Below are 19,903 nucleotides of genomic sequence, written 5' to 3'. Positions count from 1 at the left end.
TCTCGTGAGGGTATTTTGAACAACTTAGTAACAATCAAAGCATAAATGTTCACTAGCCTGAAGTATATAAACTCTCCAAAATTCACCAAAAAAAATTCATATTAAAAGCTTTAACTTTATACTGTAATACAATTTATGTGTTTTCTTTCCTTCTATGTCTCAAAATTCTGGCTGGGGCTGGGAATGTGACTTAGTGGTAGAGTGCTTGCCTAGCATTCATGAAGCCATCAGTACCACATAAACAGAAGAAGCCAGAAGTGGTGCTGTGGCTCAAGTGATAGCGTGCTAGCCTTGAGCAAAAGAAGCTCAGGGACAATGCCCAGGTCCTGATTTCAAGCCCCAGGACTGGCAAACAAACAAAATTCTGCTGGATTATTCAGAGGGTTGATGTGAAGATTTAATAAATTAATTAGGCCAAAGCATTGTTCAATTTACAACTATAGTGGTAACAACTACTACAATGATGGTGTTAGCTACAAACTATTTTTCTGTCAGGCATAATACCCAGTCCAGCCTAGGCATACAACATACTGTGTAAGTCGACACACACCAAATTTGGTGTGTGTGTGTGTGTGTGTGTGTGTGTGTGTGTGTGTGTGTGTGTATGTGTGTGTGTGGTGGGGGCGGGGGGGGGTTGTTCACATTAGAAATACTATGGCTTGTGTTCTTTCTTTCCTACAGTGTTCTAGGTATTAATTCCCCCCCTCCCAAAATTCATTATTTCAATTCAACCAAATCAACTTTAGTTTTTCAAGTTAATTTCTGTTGTTATCGCTTCTCAGGCTCTTTTTCTAAGCAATGCATTTAAGACCATATCGATTTTTCTCAGAGTAGTGGACTCCATCCATTCATAGGACTTTGTTCATAATTAAAGGCAATGATATATAGAAGGCACTTAGCTCAAAACTGGTAGCTCACAATGACTTTATCTTCTACTCAGCCAACAAGCATTTATTTTAATTCCTAGAATATCGGTAGGCACTTCCTTAGCAGAGAGCCATCTTCCCGGGTTCTCCCTAGTTCTTTTGCAGCTGTAGCTCCTCCCACAGGGGCGGAGCTTGATTGTCGCGCCTCCTCCTCGCCCTCGCTTGGTTCCCATGACAATACGTAGTACTACAACAACACGTCCATAATCCTGCCTCCTTCCGCTCTCTTGTAGCAAATTGAGACTTGGGTGGGAAAAAATAGTCCCTTGGCAACGAAGTTCTTTCCACCAGGGGGCGGTATTAGGGCGGGGCTTACGGGCGGAAGGAACCGGAAGTTCGAGATCCCCTTGACAGGGTTGGGTCTCGCTCTCCCGTAGGGCGGGATCTGGTGTGCGGAGGGATTCAGTTTAAGCTGAAGGAAGTGCTCCGCCTCCATTTAGGACTGAGAGAGCGGCGCGGCGGCAGTTGCTGTGGTTTCTGTCGTGAGGTGGCTTTTGCGGAAGCTGAGGGTTGCGGACCTAGCATCCTGCGTCCAAGTCCCGCGGTCGGTGGCTGCAGGTCGGGAGTTCGGCGTCTCTTCTTCGGACCAAGAGGTCCGTCCTTGGCCTTGGCTGTTCGTCGCTGCTATCCCCTGCGGGGCCTAGGGCGGCTCCGGGGCGGCCGCGGAGAAGGCCGCGGGCGAGATGTTCAAAAACACGTTCCAGAGCGGCTTCCTGTCCATCCTGTACAGCATCGGCAGCAAGCCCCTGCAGATCTGGGACAAAAAGGTCAGGCGCCGGGGGCAGCGGCGGAGCGGCGTGCAGGGGCAGCTCCAGGGCTTGGAAGGGGCGGGAGGCCGCTGCTGTGCCGGGTCCCCAGCCTTGGGGGGGCGGGGGGAGTCTGTGTGAGTCGGGGAGAGGGGTGCATGTGGGGTGGGTGTGGTTAAGGCATTTACACAATGCATAAAGTTAGGGGAAGAAAAGGGCCTGCTGGTTACGGATTCTGCCCATGTTTCCTGATGTCCTCTTTTGTGCCAGGCCCTGTGCTGATCACTACACACAGAGCCTTTGTTCAGGCAGAGCCAGGGACGAGCCAGGAATGTTTGGGTTCCATTCATTGATTCCCATCCTCGCAGGATCCCAAACAAGCCCGTATTCCGGGGCCCTTTTCACCTGGCTCTTTTACTGACTGTGACTTGGAGTCTGCACTGTTGCTTAGTGCTGGATTTCTCCATCGAGGAAACCGAAAGATGGTGTCAGAGTCTTAGTACAATAACAAGAAGCCTCAGGATTTCTATTCAGGCAACTTCAGTTTTCCCAACCCCAGGAGAGGATGACCCTGTCCACTATAAGTTAAGGTGAGCACTCATGTGGAAGCCAAGTGGTTTAGGGAATATGCCTTAGTTCTGCCCTCTGGGGAGAATGAAGTAGTATGCTGAGCAGTGTTTCTATGGAGGCACCTGTGGAATGATTTAAGTAGTTGACTAGTGATGAAGCCAGCAATTTTGGATTTTATCCTAGAACAAGTGTGTCTGGAGAGCTCAGAGCCACACAGAGTTTGGAAGAGCCCATGGACACCTGGCTGTCAAAGCTGAACAGTTCTCTGTCTGACATCCACCTTGAGGGAGTCTGTTTCTCTTGGTATTTGCAGAGATAATGAGGAGATCTCACTTCTCTTTCAAATTCTTTGATCCACAAGCCAGACGCTGAGGCCCAAGAGTATTACATAGAAAAGCATTACATAGACAAACTTCCTTTTATAACTATATTCCTGAGAGTTTTGTTCACCATGGAATAAACTATGACATTGCACCTCTGCAGAGATCCCAGAGTGAGCCTACCTGGGAACTTTGTAAGGAGACAGGTGAGCTGTGCTGCTTGCCTGGGATACTGGCAGTCAGAAGGCCTGGAGAGAGCAGCCCCGGGGGGCCACTTGAACTTGGGATGAAATTCTAGCAAGTGCTCACATAAAGCAGTTGAAATAGAGAATAAGACCTGATGTAAGAGGACAGGTGTTCAGAGCAGATCAGAGGATCACATTGAAAGAATTGCAGTGGGGACCCTCTGTTTTGACTAATTGGAACTTGTCAAGGTTGTCTTAATAGTTTTGGTTTTAATCTTCTGTGGTGCATGCTTTATTTCTCAAGTGCAGTTTTTTGACTAGTCAACATGTTTACACATGGACTATAGAAGCAAAGTAACCATGGAGCCCCGTGTCCCTCAACAACGCCACTAGAGGTCGATGGTACCCTGATGACATAAACGCATGAACACATTGTTAGTCCATTGGCAAAGAAAACCTCGGGGAACACTCATCTTTAAACAAAACCCTCAAATAGGAAAAGTTAAGTAAGTGTCAGGAATGTATTTAGACTAGACTGAAGAGTGTTTAGGAGAGATGTCTCTACCCTCACTCCATTTTGGCTACTTCAGAAAGTTCTTAGAAAGTAACTAGAATTCAGTCCAGTCAGGGAAACACTGGATTGGTACACTTAGCAAAGGTTTATTGAGCAACATCTAGTGGCAGGCATTGTGTATACTTTTTTTTTTTTTTTTTGGGTCCGGTCATGGGGCCTGAACTCTGGGCCTGGGCACTGTCCCTCAGCTCTTCAGCTCAAGGCTAGCGCTCTACCACTTGAGCCACAGTGCCACTTCTGGTTTTTTTCTTTTTGCTTATATGGTGCTGAGGAATTGAACCCAGGGCCTCATGCATGCAAGGCAAGCACTTTACCACTGAGCCACCTTCCCAGCCCCTGTGTATACTTTTGAGGCTAGAGTTAGAGAAGATAGAGTTTTTTTGGTTTGGTTTTTTTTTTTTAAAGAAGTTTCTTGGGGGCTAGCATGGGTGAGGCTGGCCACATTTACCTAGACATGGTACCAACCTTTGCCAGTGGTTATATATTGACTGAGGTATCTATTTTGAGTTAGCATTTTAATTTCACAAAACTTTCCTATTCTCCTTTTTTGAGTTTATACAGAGAGAACTGTTTGGTTTCTGTGTAGAGTATGCTTGATGTTCAGAGTCAGTGCCCTAGTCACGGTATGCATGAACTTGCAGCCTTGCCTTCTGTGAGCACTTGCCCACTAGTTATTTTTGTAACTCCAGCGACTTACCAGACACCCTTTGAGACTCAGGGCGCTCACCTCTCCATCTCCTCTCCCAGGCACAGCTTAGACATTATTTTACATGAGGTGTCATGTGGAGAGTTTCAGAAGCTCTGTAGTATCTTCTTAGGAAACTCCAGTGCTGGGCCGTCCCTGCACCTTGACTTGTTCCTGCTTAGACTATGTTCTGGCTGTGTGACTTTGGACAAGGGTTAAACCAATTTTCTAAACTGCTTCTCAGAGCTGTGAAGATTAAATGAAGATATGTGTAAAATGCTTAGTAACTAAGTATAGTTAGTATGGATTATAAGTTTGGCTTATAGTATTACATATGACAAGGAACTGAGGAGTTTGCTCTATACTAAGCATTTGAAGCCAGCATTTGAATGCCTAGAAATAGGAAATCCAGCCAAACCAGACTTCTGATATTATAATAGTGTAATCATTGCACTGTGGCTTCCCCACTTTAGACTCTTAATGTGCCTCTGAGGCCACATGGCCCATGGTCTGGCGCCAGCCTTACTAGCTCCCCAGGGTTGCTTTTCCAGGCCCTTCTCAGCAGCAGCCTCCTACCAAATGGCATCTTGTTCTCTTTCAAAGCTTTTGCACTTGCTAGTCCTGAAATGAGCTTAAGATCTGACTACAGCCGGGCGCTGGTGGCTCACGCCTGTAATCCTAACTACTCAGGAGGCTGAGATCTGAGGATCGCGGTTCAAAGCCAGCCCGGGCAGGAGAGACTGTGAGACTCTTATCTCCAATAAAACCACCAGAAAACCGGAAGTGGCGCTGTAGCTCAAGTGGTAGAGCGCTAGCCTTGAGCTGAAGAGCTGAGGGACAGTGCCCAGGCCCAGAGTTCAAGCCCCACGACCGACCAAAAAAAAAAAAAGATCTGACTACAAAATCGGACACTAACGGCTCTCGTCTATAATCCTAGCTACTCAGGAAGTTGAGACCTGAGCAGCTCAATTTGAAGCCAGCCCAGGCAGACAAATCCATGAGGCTCTTATCTCCAATTAACCAGCAAAAACCCAAAACCCAGCAAAAACCAGCTCAAGTGCTACAGGAGCCTCAGTACTGGAGTCTATGCATACACACAAACATATAGCCTAGCTAGCTGTGGTGGTGGTCACCTGTAATCCCAGCTACTCAATAAGCAAGAAGGGATCTATCTCATTCGTTTGAGGTCAGCTTGAGAAAAGTTACTAAGATCCTATTTCAGAAACAAAATAAAGAGTGCTATCACTGATATTTCTACATGTGCATGCAATGTACATTAGATAACATGCTGTATGATAAATTACAATATAAATAAAATTATAACGTATATTGCCTAATATGCATTATATGTATGTATGGAAATATCACATAGTAAAACCTCTTTGTAGAATTAATACGCTGATTAAAACTGATTTTTTTTTTTTGGTTCCAGTCATGGGGCCTAAACTCTGGGCCTGGGCACTGTCCCTCAGCTCTTCAGCTCAAGGCTAGCGTTCTACCACTTGAGCCACAGCACTTCTGGCTTTTTTCTTTTTGCTTATGTGGTGCTGAGGAATTGAACCCTGGGCCTCATGCATGCAAGGCAAGCGCTCTACCACTGAGCCACCTTCCCAGCCCTGAAACTGATTTTTAAACAACAAAAGGGTTAAGACATAACGTGAATAGTAGAGTGCTTGCCTAGTAAGCCAATCCCCTGTATCACTAATTAATTAATTAATTTGGCTACAGTTTCTTTGTACATTTTCAAGCCAAGAACTTGAAAAATTTTAGGGTATTCTTTAATGACCTCTTAACTTCCAGGACTAGCAGACCTTACATGAATAGATGTTATGTCTAGCGTAAGCATAGCTCTGGATTGTAAGGCGGGTACTGGGAAGTTCTGTCCCCACAAACTCCTGTAAAATAATGGGATAGGCTGGGTACTGGTGGCTCATGCCTGTTATCCTAACTACTCAGGAGGCTGAGATCTGAGGATCACAGTTCAAAGCCAACCCAGGCAGGAAAGTCTGTGAGACTCTTATCTCCAGCAAACCACCAGAAAACTGGAAGTGGTGCTGTGTCTCAAGTGGTAGAGTGCTAGCCTTGAGCTCAAGAGCTGAGAGACAGTACTCAGGCCCAAAGTTCAAGCCCCATGACTGACAAAAAAACAAACAAACAAAAAAACCAAAAACCAAAAAAAGAAAAAACAAAGCTGCTCTTCCTTTCTCCTTCCTCTCTCCTCTCTTCCTCCTTCCTCTGTACTTTCCCTCTCTCCCGCCCTTCCTCTCCTCTCTCATGACACTGCTGCTTCTACCCATTCCCCTATGACATAAATGTGAGTGGCTGTCTTCGGTTGATGTTACTGGATAGTGTTCAGTTTCCATTCCCTAGTTTTTTGTTAGCAGACTTTGCTGACCTATCATCAATGGACATGATTTCCACGGGTGGAAGTGAGTGTATTTGGACACAAAGGTAATGAAGTGATTCTTACTTCCCCAGGGCCAGTCTCTTGACGCTCTTCATTTTCATCAGTAATAACTTTGGCTATTAACTGGATAAGGGCATGAGCCCTGGTTACTCTTACCCTTTGAAAGCGTGTATTGCCCCTGTGTTAAGTAGAGGGGAGGGTATTGGGTATGTCTGTTGTCCTCTGTCTTCTAGGTAGTCCATGGAAAGTGTAGTGAAAGGAGAAAAAGAAGCCCTAGCCTCCTGCAGCCTGAGCCATGCCTGCTTCTCCCCACAGAGGGCTCCCTCTGCTTGTTTTCTCACAGACCAGACTCCTGTCTGCTGCAGTGGACAGACAGCTCTAATGGCTTAAGTACACCAGAACATGTGTCATTAAAAGGAGGATGCCAGATGGCTGAAGGTTCAGCTGCATGCCAGGATGAGTGGGTGGAGCCAGAAAATTGAAAGTGGGGTGGGGGAGGGGACAGACACAGCTCCTGGGTTATTTTTAAAGCCTTCTAGAAATGCAGAGTGTTGGCAGACTATGGGCACAGTGTTTTCTCCCTTCAGCCTGACCCTTTTCCCTGGGCTTAATGGAGTGGCCAGCAATGTTCTTTCTTAGTTGCCCCAGCAACCGGGGGAAGCCTGGGAGAATGAGGGAGAGACTGGGAGGTCTGCATGTGGAATCTCAGTGCTGAGGCAGATCTGCAGCCTGGCTTCTGAGGCATCACTTCCAGCCCCAGCTGGTGGGTGGGGGAGGGGAATTCATGAACTCATAAATTACAAATAAAGAGTTCCCCCCTTTTTTTGGGGGGGGGGCGGTGCTGGTCCTGAGACTTGAACTCAGGGCCGGGGTTCTATCCCTGAGCTTTTTTGCTCAAAACTAGTATTCTTGCACTTGAGCCACAGCTCCAATTTCACCTTTTTGAGATAAGTCGCTCTTGGATTTTCCTGCCTGGACTGACTTTGAACCTTAATCCTCAGATCTCAAACTCCTGAGTAGCTAGGATTGTAGGTGTGCACCATCAGTGTCTGGCCTCCTCTCTCCTCCCCACCCCACCCCCCCACCCCCATTTTAAGAATAAAACACTCAAAGGCCACACTTCGATTATGATAATATATCATGAATTTTTTTAATGAACCATAAAAAAATAAAACCTGTTTCCACACTGAGCAATAAATACTAAGCAGCCCCAAAGCCAGGCCTGCCCACTGCCTTCTGAACCAGAAGCAGCGAAGGAAAGGAAGTGCATATTTTGTGAGGCCATGCACCTTGTTCTGTGTGTTTGTGAGAAGCTGGTCTGAGGAAGGGGTCATCCTCGATAGTTCAGTATAAGGATTCATAGCTCAATGCAGGGATTTACAAGATGGTGGGGGCTTCGCCCCAAGCTTTCCCCCCTCTCCTTTGTTCCTGTTCTGCATTCAGCATTCCTACCTATCCTTCTCTCCAGTAAGGAGGCATTTGTGAAGGAGAAACAGCATAAATCACTAAAACACCCGCTTCATTTGGCTGCTGAACTCTGGAAACACTGCCAGTTTTCTTCTTTGGTTCCAAACTTTCTATAGGAGCAAAGGAAGTCTGGTTTTCATGAGCAAAGTGTAGTTTCTTACTACCAACCAGGTTAAAACTCTGGAGAAGACCAATCTATCAATGGCTTTGACTTCAAAAGAGCCAGCCTTTCCCCACTGGCTTGTCTTGTTAGATTAGTGTGCATTCATTCATTCTGTAAAGTTAAATTTGTGAGTACAGTTGGTATTTGTTAATACTGAAAGAAAGTCTAGAGAAATTAGCTGGCCCTGGGAGCAGGTGGAAGTCCAGGAATATCACTGCTCTACCCCTCCCCCATTCCTGCCTTTCTGCCTCCCCTGGCACACAGTGCTCCCTATTTTCCTCATGAATACCTGAATTGGAGACTCACTGGTGCTGGTGTTCTGGCCATCATCATCTACACTGAACCTGAGATGGACAGAAAGCACAACCCTGTGATGGGGCTGGTCTCTGGAGCAGGGAATCCTCTTGAGAGCTATCAGTTAAGGCTGTGCTTTAAAACAGCAACATGAAGCCGGGTGCCAGTGGCTCACGCCTGTAATCCTAGCTATTCAGGAAGCTGAGATCTGAGGATCATGGTTCAGAGCCAGGCTGGGCAATAAAGTCCATGAGACTCTTATTTCCAATTAACCACCAGAAAACCAGAAGTGGTGCTGTGGCTCAAGTGGTAGAGCACTAGCCTTGAGCTGAGGTACAGCGCCCAGGCCCAGGTTGAGATCTGAGAATCATGGTTTGAAGCCACCTTAGACAGGAAAGACTTTGACACACATCTCCAATCAGCCACCAAAAAGCTCTAAATGGAACTGTGGCTCAAAGTGATAGAGTATTAGTCTTGAACACGAAAGCTTAGGGACAGCATCCAGGTGTGAGTTGAAGCCCCTAGTACTGGTACCAAAAATAAGTAAGTACAATAGCAACATGTTGCTTTGTAGCATGAAGTATCTTTAGGCCCTCATTACTCCTTAGCCCTTGTAATTTAACTCTGTCTTCAGTATGTACCTTTTAAAGCATGCTTGTTATTGAGAACAATTTATGGTATGTTATCAAATTACTCTTTTGTGTGTGTGCACAATACCGGGGCTTGAACTCAAGGCCTGAGTGCAGTCCTTGAGCTCAAGGCTAGTGCTCTACCACTTGAGCCACAGCTTCATTTGGATTTTTTGGTGGTTAATCAGAGATAACAATTGCATGGAGTTTCCTGCCTCAGTTGGCTTTGAATTGTGATCCTTGGATCTCAGCGTCCTAAGATTGCTAGGATTACACATGTGAGCCACTGGCCCTCAGCTCATGTTTATAGTTCTTACCAATAAAACTGCATTATGTTATTTGGAAATAATTTCTTCAATAATTCCTCCTTCACCTAAAGCTGCCTAGTTTCCACAAAAAATGCAAGTCCTCCTGCATTTTGGGAGCATTTTGCATGCGGAATGAGGTGGGCCGTGTTGGTGTTTTCCATACAGACTTGAGCCTTTGTGCTCTTAATCTCCCTTGGAAAGAGGCCCAGCATTCAAAGCAGGAGGGCATTGAATGTCACCAGCTTTGTTTGAGAAGCATTTCAATGTGACATTTGTGTCTTGAGAAATGCTACATTGGTGGAGATTGGGGGCCTGGCTAGCCCAGCATTCCTCCTGTGACAGTGGGGCCAGAGGATGTTCTGTGGGAAGGCGTTCTTCATGCTGGAGGCCTCGTGGGCTCTGTGATGCTCCCAGTACCTGCAGCTTCCTGTGGCAATCCCTGGTGTGGTGTGTTGTCCAGGAATGTCTAAATCCCTCCCCCACCACCCTTAGGGTGACAGATTCCAGAAGTCAGCATGACTTTGAATGCTTAGCTGATGCCTGATACAGCACCAGGCCTTGTAGAAACAGAAATAGTGCCTGGTACTTGCTCACTACCCTTGGTGGCAGTCTTACTTATAGAGCAAGACAAGGAGTAACGTCAGATGTCACCTGAGGGAACTCCACACCATAAAGTGGATCACACTCAGTAACAGCTTTAAGAGGCTGTGGATCACAGAACACTTGTGTTGAAAATACAACTTATCATCCCTCCCCATATGCAGATCTAACAAGATAAAATGTTTTGGGTTTTTTGTTGTTGTTGTTTTGGTGCAGATCCTAGGGCTTGAACTTAGTGTGTGAGTGTCCAAACTGTCTCCAAGCTACATCGGCATGTCTCTGTGCCACCATAGTGAGTGCTTCAGAAATTAATGCTTGGAAATATTTGTTCCTAAACAAATCTCAACAGAGATTCCTCCTTTTGTACATCCCATATCTGAAACAAGCACTATTGTAAACATGGGACAGAGTGCTAAATCACGGAGACTAAGCAACATGAGCCAGGAAACCAGATTAGCTGGAAATGCCAAGAAAGATGACTAAGTGGTACAGGTGAGACTTGAGTTCCTATTTAAAAAGTAGCAGGTTAGGAAAGAAGATGCAGTCAGGCATCAGTGGCTCATGCCTATAATTCTAGCTACTAGGAAGCTGAGATCTGAGAATTGCTGATCAAAGCAGGAAAATCCATGAGACTCTTCTCTACAATTAACCACCAAAAAGCCAGAAGGTGAAAGGCAGCTCAAGTGGTAGAGTTCTAGCCTTGAGCAGAAGAGCTCAGGAACAGCACCCAGGCCCTGAGTTCAAACCCCAGGATTGGCAAAAAGGAAAAAAGAAAAGAAAAGAAAAGAAAATGCAGAAGGAAGTAAGTCATAGGTGTGATACTTTTTTTTGGCTGCCATGGGGTCTTACAATGTTGCTCAGACTGGCCTCAAACTCACAACCCACTTGCCTCAGCCTCCCTCCCAAGTGGCTAGGCTTACGGGCATACACCACTACGTGCAGCTGGGAATAATGCTGTCCCCCATGACACTCGGAAGTATCACGGTCAGCAGTTTGTTGACCTTTGTGGTCAAGGTTGGTAAATGAAGTCTTTGGGAAGATGGCACCTGTGGAAGGAATAGCAGGCCTTGACATCCTGTGTCACACGCTTCTGTGCTGAGCCCCTTGGGCTACGGTGCTGCTCCTTCAGTGCTCCATTTCAGCATCAGAGTCTACAAGGTTCTGGCCAGATATTCAGTCCTAACTTTCTTCCTTGCAGGTGCGGAATGGCCACATCAAAAGAATCACTGACAATGACATCCAGTCCCTGGTGCTAGAGATTGAAGGGACAAATGTCAGGTGAGTTGCTAGTTCTGTTCTCTAGACCAGGGAGGCAGGGCACCACCGAGCTTAATAGCACAGGCTGCTGCTTAGAGCTGCCCTCAGCAAGTTACTCACCTAATCCCCAGGCCTTAGTCTCCTTGCCTGTAAAGGGATGGGAACCTACATGGCCTCACAGGCTTACAATAGGGGTTAAGTAGCTATGGGTGACGTACTTGGACCATGCTTAGCACTCAGAAAGCACAGTGTGTTAGCCACATGCTTAATGTTCACCCAGAGCGTGAGAAGGGTATTGCTGGTCAGCCAGACAGGGCCAGTGCCACAATGACCTTTGTCTTGGTTTTCTCTCATTTCATAATTCTCTTGGACCATAATTGAAGTCCTCTTACAGTGGAAGAACTTCCTAAATTCCACTTGTCTGGTGTTTTTCCAGTATTTTGCTGGTAGTATCTAGTACTGTGTTAAGCTTTTATTTCTGAGTCTAGCATTTTTGGCTTTGGTTTGGGTTTTGAGGTAGGGTTTCCCTTTGTGGCCCAGGCTGGCTTCAAACTCCTGGGCTCAGTCTTCCTGCTTCAACTCCCTGAGTATCTGGTACTATGGCACTACAGGTACCTACCATCATGCGTGCATCAGGCCTTTTAAAGAACATTCTGTGGCTTAATAGTTGAGGGCTCTGTGGATAATTGTCTGCACCTTTTGTATCTGCCTTTCTCTCTATAGCACCACATACATCACATGTCCTGCAGACCCAAAGAAGACGCTGGGAATTAAACTTCCTTTTCTCGTTATGATTATCAAAAACCTGAAAAAATATTTTACCTTTGAGGTACAGGTGAGTGTGTGTACATCAGCTGTCCACCCTGGGCTATACCAAAGAGATGACAAGTACCCCAGAGCACCACTGCCCTACTGTGTGCATTTCCTCCCTCTGCTGTAAGCCACACGCAGCCCTCGTTAGTAGGGGGAAATTTTGGTGTTTGGAATCAAAAGTTAATGTCAGAGCCAACTGCTTGTGGTTCACGCCTATAGTCGTAGCTACTCAGGAGGCTAAGATCTGAGGATCACAGTTCAAAGCCAGCTTGGGTAGGAAAGTCTGTGAAACTCTTACCTCTACCTAACCACCAGAAAACTGGAAGTGGAGCTGTGTGGTTTAGAGTGGTAGAACCCTAGCCTTGAGAAAAAAGAACTCAGGGACAAGGCCCAGCCCCTGAGTTCCAGCCCCACAACCAACCAAGAAAAAAAGTTCATGTCAGGTCTTAAAACAGTAACCACCTAGAAAACTGTAACCAATATTATAAGATTTCAAAGCTTAAGGGTAGCACAATACTCATTGGAGAGTATACTGAGTTAGTGTTCTATTTTAGCATTTCTGATTTTTAAAAGAGCAGCATTTATGAAATAATATTACAGTCTGAAAGCCTGCTGTGTGTGTCATGTATTATAAGAAGATGGTGTTGTCTTGGCAACTAAGAAGATAACTTATTGCTTCCTGGCTATCTTCATCAGAATACAAGCTGTACCTGGTCTGCTTACCTTCCCAGGCTTCAGCCTTAGGAAAGCAGGCTGTAGGGGTTCAGGTTCTCCTCTTAACAAGGTGGAGTTGGCATGACCTCCTCCACATTGTGTGTGTGTGTGTGTGTGTGTGTGTGTGTGTGTGTGTGTGTGTGTGTGTGTGTGTGTGTGTGTGTGTGTGTGTGTGTGTGTGTGTGTGTGTGTGTGTGATGGGCGTGAACTCTGGGCCTGCACGCTGTCCCTCAGCTCTTCAGCTCAAGGCTAGCGCTCTACCACTTGAGCCACAGTGCAACTTCTGTTTTTTTCTGCTTATGTGGTGCTGAGGAATCAAACCCAGGGCCTCATGCATGCAAGGCAAGCACTCTACCACTGAGCCACCTTCTCAGCCCTCCTCCTCCACATTCTGCAGGTATTAGATGACAAGAATGTGCGCCGGCGGTTTCGAGCAAGTAACTACCAGAGCACCACCCGTGTGAAACCCTTCATCTGTACCATGCCCATGCGGCTGGATGATGGGTGGAACCAGATTCAGTTCAACCTATCCGACTTCACCCGGAGAGCATATGGCACAAACTACATCGAGACCCTGAGAGTGCAGGTACTTGCCACTCATGGATGCAGCCCCATGGTGGGGTACGCCCTATCTGAGGCTGCTGTGGCTCATGTGGCAGAACAACTGGGCTCTCTGGCCAAAGTTCCTGAGTTACTGTGCAAGAAGCTCTGGTCTCAAACAGGGCTGGGAAAGATGGAGATGTCTGCTCAGATCTAAGGGGTAAATTCAAGCCAGGTGCTGGTGGCTCACACCTGTAATCCTAGCAACTCAAGAGGCTAAGATCTGAGGATTGCAGTTCAAAGCCAGCCTGGCCAGGAACGTCCATGAGACTCTTATCTCCAGTTAACCTTGAAAAAAGAAAAGAAAAAGCTAGAAGCAGAGCTGTGGCTTAAGAGGTAGAGACTAGCCTTAAGCAAAAAAGCTCATGGACAGCTCCCAGGCCCTGAGTTCAAACCCCAAGACCAGCACAAAAAAAGATGCAGGTAAATTTAGGAAGCAAAACCCCCATTTTCCCTAATCTACCCTTAAGCAGGGCCAAGATGCTTGAGATGAGGTTTGACAGTGCTGTGGGAAGGCCATGGGAGAGCCTCTAGGAGAGCAGGAAGAGAGGAAAGCAGTGCTGTCAAGCCTGTCAACGAGTCTTGCTTCCACAGATCCACGCAAACTGCCGCATCCGCCGAGTGTACTTCTCAGACAGACTCTACTCAGAAGATGAGCTGCCAGCAGAGTTCAAACTGTATCTCCCAGTTCAGAACAAGGCAAAGGTAAGCAGCTTCCTCGGCGGAAGCCAGGAGCATGCTGACAGTGCTCCAGTCCGGGAGGTCAGCTGCTGGGCCTCCTAAATTGACAAGGATGGAGGAACCTTTCTTCAGCAGGAGCATGGAATCGGGGGAGCCTGCTGTCTCTACTACTACCAGCATTGCTCCTGGGCAGCCTGTGCTTCTGGCTCACAGGCTTCTTTCTTTGTTGTGGGGCTTGAACTCAGAGCTTGGGTACTGTTCCTGAGCTCTTGTGCTCAAGGCTAGCACTCTACCACTTTGAGCCACAGTCCCACTTCTGGTTTTCTGGTTGCTAATTTGGAGATGAGTCTCACAGACTGTCCTGCCCTGGGCTGGATTTAAACAGCAACCTTCAGATCTCAGCCTCCTGAGTAGCTAGGATTATAGGGGTGAACCACCATCACGCAGCTCACAGACCTTTTTGAAAACTGGCGTCCACTAAGTCTCTTTATTTGCCCCCAGCACTTAGATCAGTAGGTCTCGGGTCACTGATGGGTGCCTGCATGCATTCCTGCTTGCCACAGACGCAGGCCTTGCCCACAGCAAGGAGTCCATGCAGGCATCAGCAGAGACAACGCCTGCTGCACTGACCCTGTGTTTTCTAATAACTAATGCTTCTTTTCCGTCTTTTCTTCAGCAATAACTGGAATGCAACTCAAGGGAGCCGGACCCTGGACATGATTCTTAGTTTATAAAGGAAACTATCTGGAGGACAGTGCAAAAAATGATATATAATAATTCACCTTGCTGTGGTTTATTTACTACTTGGTGTCCGTTGTCATGGATACCAGGGACATGCCATGACTCAGCTAGTTGCATTGTAAGTACCGAGGGGAAAGCAGTGCTTTGAGTGACCTGCGATTGTGGGGGTCCTGCTGCTGCCTGCCTCAATATGGGGACCCCTCACCTTGAACTCACAGAACTAAGATGTCCTGCAAGGCAGCCTCACACCAATATTCCTTTCTATGCTTTATTCTTTATTTTATATATTATCGAAGTATATGTATATGCTGTGTGATACTCTAATCTGGAAATGAATAAAATACTATATTCTTGGTTTGTAAATTTGTTCTTAGTTTGCCTTTCTAAATGATAGTGTTCTCTTTCCTTTATGAAATGCGAGTTGAACTATTTCTAGCCTGCCATATACTTCATGCTGAGACATACTCTGCATGAAGCACAAGAACAAGATCTGTACTGATCTGGATGACTTCTTTGTGTATATTCTGGTACTGGAGCTTGAACTTAGTGGTTCATGCCCTCACATTGTTTTTTTGCTCAAGACTGGCACTTCTTACCACTTTAGCCAGCCTTGAGCATAAAGCCCTTGAAGTCAGAGTTTCTCAGGCTTTACTACTCAGCCTGGCTTTGAACCACAATCCTTAGATTTCAGCCTCCGGAGTAGGATTACAGAAATGCACCACTGTGGCCTGGCTTAAGCACTTGCATATATGCAATTCTGTGTGTGAGATTTGGTAGGGAAGCAGTTTGGGATAGCAGAGAATATATAGCTAGCCCTGGATAAAAACTCTCAAAAGGACAGAAATGGTACAGGGAGACCAAAATGGGTTCCATATCACCTATCACCTGTATAATTTTATACTAAGCAAGAGTTCTTTGGAAAGGTGGTATTTATGTAAAAAAAAATGTCCATGTCAAGGACAAAAGGCCATTCCAGATACTGTGCTACTGTTACCCCTTCAGGAGTTGGTGGTGGTATTCCTCAGGTTTGTCATTGCTTGTTTTCTGAGATGCTAAAGGGCAAGGAACACCCTTCAAACTCCTCTTCCTCCTCCCATGTGCTCTGGGTAAGCATGACCAGACCTCTGGCTTCATTGCCACTTTGTGACCATGCTGAGAGCTTGTTTCACACTGTTGGCCAGGCTTGGCATTTATGTGGCTCAATTAAGACAACATCCCCCTTTCTCTTCAAGTTCCAGGCGGACTTTAGCCACCATTCCTCTGTGATACCCCTGTTGTTCAAGAATCCCTGGCAGATAGCATCACAGAACACCTCAGCCCTGGTAACAGCTTCTCCAGGGCCGACCCTGGTCAAATCTGATTGGCTCTGCATGCTAGGTTCTAGCTTTCAAGGTTCAGTTAAAGTCTCCCACCCTGGGAGCACCCTGGGCCAGTGACTGCCATAGAGCTTCCTGTCTCTCCAGCCAAACTATAGTGCAATCTTCCTGCAATCTGTGCTCTTGTGGCGTGAAAGATGCCTTTGTGGGGCTGAGAAATCTGGGGTCAACCTCTCTTCTGGTGCTGGACACTGGCAAAATGTCCCGAGCTTCTGACAAACAGGCTTTCTCCTCACACAGAGCCCCTTTCACCAGGCACTTGTCAGACCTCGCATGGCCATTACCTCATCGCCCTCCTTGGCAGGCGGCAGCTGCCAGCTCCCTAGATGCTTCACATACCCATCTGAGAGGAAGCCAGAGGGGCTGCGGGTGATGTGTGTATTATCTAGTTGGAGCTAAGCCAGCGGGAATGACTGCAGCCACCATTACAGGGCCCCTTGCCTTCATCTTTCCAGCTCACTAGGGAGAGGCTGAGGGAGGAAGGCAGGGAAGAGCAGGCTGCTGGGGCCAGAGGCCTCCCTCGAGCCGCTTGTGCTGGGTGATCTTGGTAATTGGAGCAGGCAGAGCAGCCTTACCCAGCAGCTTGGAAGGCATGATGTGCTCCAGAAGGAATTACCTTCCGAGTGAGGGAGCACATTCATTGGTGTGAACTTTGCCAGAGCAGCAAGCAGCTGTTCCCACCAGGGCTCATGTGGGGAGGGCAGGCCCACCATGTCCCTCACTGCCTCTGGTCCAATGACTGCTTCCTCTATAGCCAGCCTTGGAGACGCTGGCACCAAGCCAATGTTTTCCTGCAGTGTTTCTGAGGGATACAAAGATGCCAGAGAACAGCCTAGGCTGCTTTCCCTGCGCCTCCATGGCTTCCGCCCAAAGTCCTGAGCAGCGGGGAATTTTCTGAAGAAAATCCTGAGGCTCTTACCTGTGTCTGTCTAGCCCCTTTTTTACTGATGGGGACGTGGGAGCCCAGAGACAAGCCAGCCCCTGTGATAGTGATCCAGTTCACTTGACACGTCATAGGCCATTCCTGGCCTCCTTTGCGTTGGTGTCCCCTTGGCTCAGGACTAGACTCCCGACTCACACCGGTATCCTAGCCACTCAAGAGGCTGAGATCTGAAAATCATGATTCAAAGCCACTGTAAGCAGGAAAGTCAAGATTTAAACCAGCAAAAAGACAGAAATGGAGCTGTGGCTCAAATGGTAGAGAGCCTTGAATGAAAAAAAAAAAAAAAAAGCCATAGCTCAGAGGCCCTGGGTTCAATTTTCAGGACCTCCCTCCCCCTACCCTCACCCCACACACCACATAAAAGACTGTATTGAACCAAAGAGTTTATAAACCCTAGTCGCCTAGTAAAGTTAAGTAGAGTATAATTGTATCCTTGATAAGCCCATTGAGCATACATCTTTATTTTTATTTATTTATTTTTGGTCTGTTGTGGGGCTTCAACTCTGGGCTTGGGTGCTGTCCCTCAGCTCTTCAGCTCAAGGCTAGTGCCCTACCACTTGAGCCATAGCCCCATTTCCCAGCTCGAGCATGCATCTTATTATTATTAGTGTGCATACAAATCACCTGGGGACTTTTTCGAAAATGCAAATTTTGGGCTGGGAGCCAGTGGCTCACACCTGGAATCCTAGCTACTCAAGAGGCTTGAGTTTTGGGGCTGGGAAGGTGGCTCAGTGGTAGAGTGCTTGCCTTGCATGCAGGAGGCCCTGGGTCCGATTCCTCAGTTCACATAAGCAGAAAAGGCTGGAAGTGGGGCTGTGGCTCAAGTGGTAGAGTGTTAGCCATGAGCTGTAGAGCTGAGGGACAGCGCGCGGGCCCAGAGTTCAGTCCCCACTACCGGCAAAAAAAAAAAAAAAAAAAGAGGCTGAGATCTGAGGATTGCGATTTGAACAGCCCAGACAGGAAAAGTCTGTAAGACACATCTAATTAACCACCAAAAAGCTGGAAGTGGAGCTTTGGCCCCAGTAATAAGAGCATTAATCGAGCAAAAAAGCACTGGAATGTGGGTTAGTAGCTGGAATGTGTGTTAATGATAGAGTGCATGCCTACCATGCATGAAGCCCTGAGTTCTATTCCTCAGTATGAACGGAAAAAGCCAGAATAATGCTGTGACTCAAGCGGTGGAGTGGTAGCCTTGAGAATAAGCTGAGGGACAGTGCCCAGGCCCTGAGTGTAAGCCCCGTATCCAACAATAACAAAAAAAATAGGAAGACTTTGTGCAAGAGGCCTTCGAAGGACTCGCAGCCTGGACACCAGGCTACAAGGAAGGGCTGGGGGATGAGCATGAGTTATCCAGGATCCCAAGAGTTCAGATCTCCCCAGCTCCTTTCCAGCTGCAGCCCCGGGCACCAAGGTGGCCCAGTGTGGGTCATACATGCTGGGATGCTGGTGAGACTACTTTGCAGATGCCCCTTTTACCTTCCCCAGTTCCTCTAAGAAAGGACCTTTTTCTCCGGGGTCAAGACAGCCCTGGACGCAGGGGTGGGGCAGCCCCTCATTCCCATAGTCCTGCCACCTGCTCTGTCCAGCTCTGTGGGTGGGGGCTCGCTTGTTCCGGTCCCCACCCAAATCCCTTGCAGCTGTCCTCCACCCAGAGAAGACACTTGTGTCAGAGGGAAGGGAAATGGTTATTTTTGTGGGTTATTGGCTTCTGACCAGGAAACATGGATGGCCATGTCAAGGGCTGGCAATGGTGTGGATGAGCTCAACTACAGCCAAACCCAGGGGATGATACCCAAACAGCCACCGTGGGAGCCATAGAGGAAGAGGACGGGCCATGGAGGAAACAGGCCAGAGGTGGGAGCAGAGAATGAAGTGCGTGTCCTATGAGTGGTCTATGGCAATGGTGGAGCCTGTGACAGGAACTAGGGCTACTAGGAAGGAGGTAGTAACCCCTTGTAAGAGACTAGGCTGCTGGGGTGACAGTCCCCCACTTCCAGCTCCTTCCTGTCAAAAGGCAGACTTGGTGGAGAACTTACACCTCGGTGGATGTCTGCCTTTCCTGCCAGGGTGGCTATTCCAGAGCAGTAAGCCAAGTCTACCTGATCCTCTGCACCTGGAGAAGCCAAGTGGCTCTGTGGTTAAGCCCTTTCCTGAGGGCTCGCCAATGCAGACCTGAGTCCTGGCTCTACTGCTCACAGCCAATCCTCGGCATGGCCACCTTCAGTGGCACACACCTCTGATCGACAAAGATGGGCATTCATCAAGAAAATGAATTTTTTTAATTTTTTTTTTGTTAAATGGCAGCCCCTTTGTACAATGACTTAAAGATAAAGATCAGTCATGGGGCTTGAACTCAGGGTATGGACACTGTTCCTGAGCTTTTTTGCTCAAGGGCAGTGCTCTATCGCTTGAGCCACAGCATCACTTCTGGTTTTCTGGTGGTTAATTGGAGATAAGAGTCTCATGGACTCTTTTCCTGGCTAGGCTGGCTCAGGTTTCAGCCTCCTCAGTAGCTACAATCACAGGCATGAGCTAACAACGCCCAGCTAAAGATAATTTCTTTACAAAACAAAAAAGAATCACAGACTACTTAGGGAAGGATTATCACATGGTGGGAGTTGTCATGGTGACAGTAGATGTCCCTGAGGTATGGCTTGCCTAGCGTCCCTCTTGGGCCATGACTGTCTTTACTTCCATGGAAAGAAGAAATGATGACATCTTCACAGGGGAGGAAGACTGAAGGTATTAGAAATGTAGGGAGGTCAAGACTACACTTGGCCATGCACCCCAAGAATGGACAGTCCCCCATCCTGGGACAGAGATGGTGCTCAAAGCAAATCTGAGGAACAACTGCAGTGAACGAATGAATGACGGTTTCTTGAGTGAAGACCTGCCTTGGCCCAG

The 19,903-nt window shown here is 47.3% G+C and overlaps 1 protein-coding gene across 1 annotated transcript; it reads left to right on the top strand.

Moving 5' to 3' along the window:
• Window positions 1–1,362: 1,362 nt before the first annotated feature.
• Window positions 1,363–15,043, top strand: Cfap20 (cilia and flagella associated protein 20). The gene is made up of 6 exons (XM_042672840.1): window positions 1,363–1,693; window positions 11,073–11,152; window positions 11,855–11,966; window positions 13,056–13,244; window positions 13,853–13,963; window positions 14,616–15,043. The coding sequence occupies exons 1-6, from the start codon at window positions 1,610–1,612 to the stop codon at window positions 14,619–14,621; spliced, it is 582 nt and encodes a 193-aa protein (XP_042528774.1). The 5' UTR covers window positions 1,363–1,609; the 3' UTR covers window positions 14,622–15,043.
• Window positions 15,044–19,903: the final 4,860 nt, after the last annotated feature.

Source organism: Dipodomys spectabilis, unplaced genomic scaffold (genome assembly GCF_019054845.1).
Source record: "Dipodomys spectabilis isolate Male_0828 unplaced genomic scaffold, ASM1905484v1 ptg000773l, whole genome shotgun sequence".
NCBI classification, from domain to species: domain Eukaryota; kingdom Metazoa; phylum Chordata; class Mammalia; order Rodentia; family Heteromyidae; genus Dipodomys; species Dipodomys spectabilis.
This window is presented reverse-complemented; position numbering and strand designations above follow the sequence as displayed.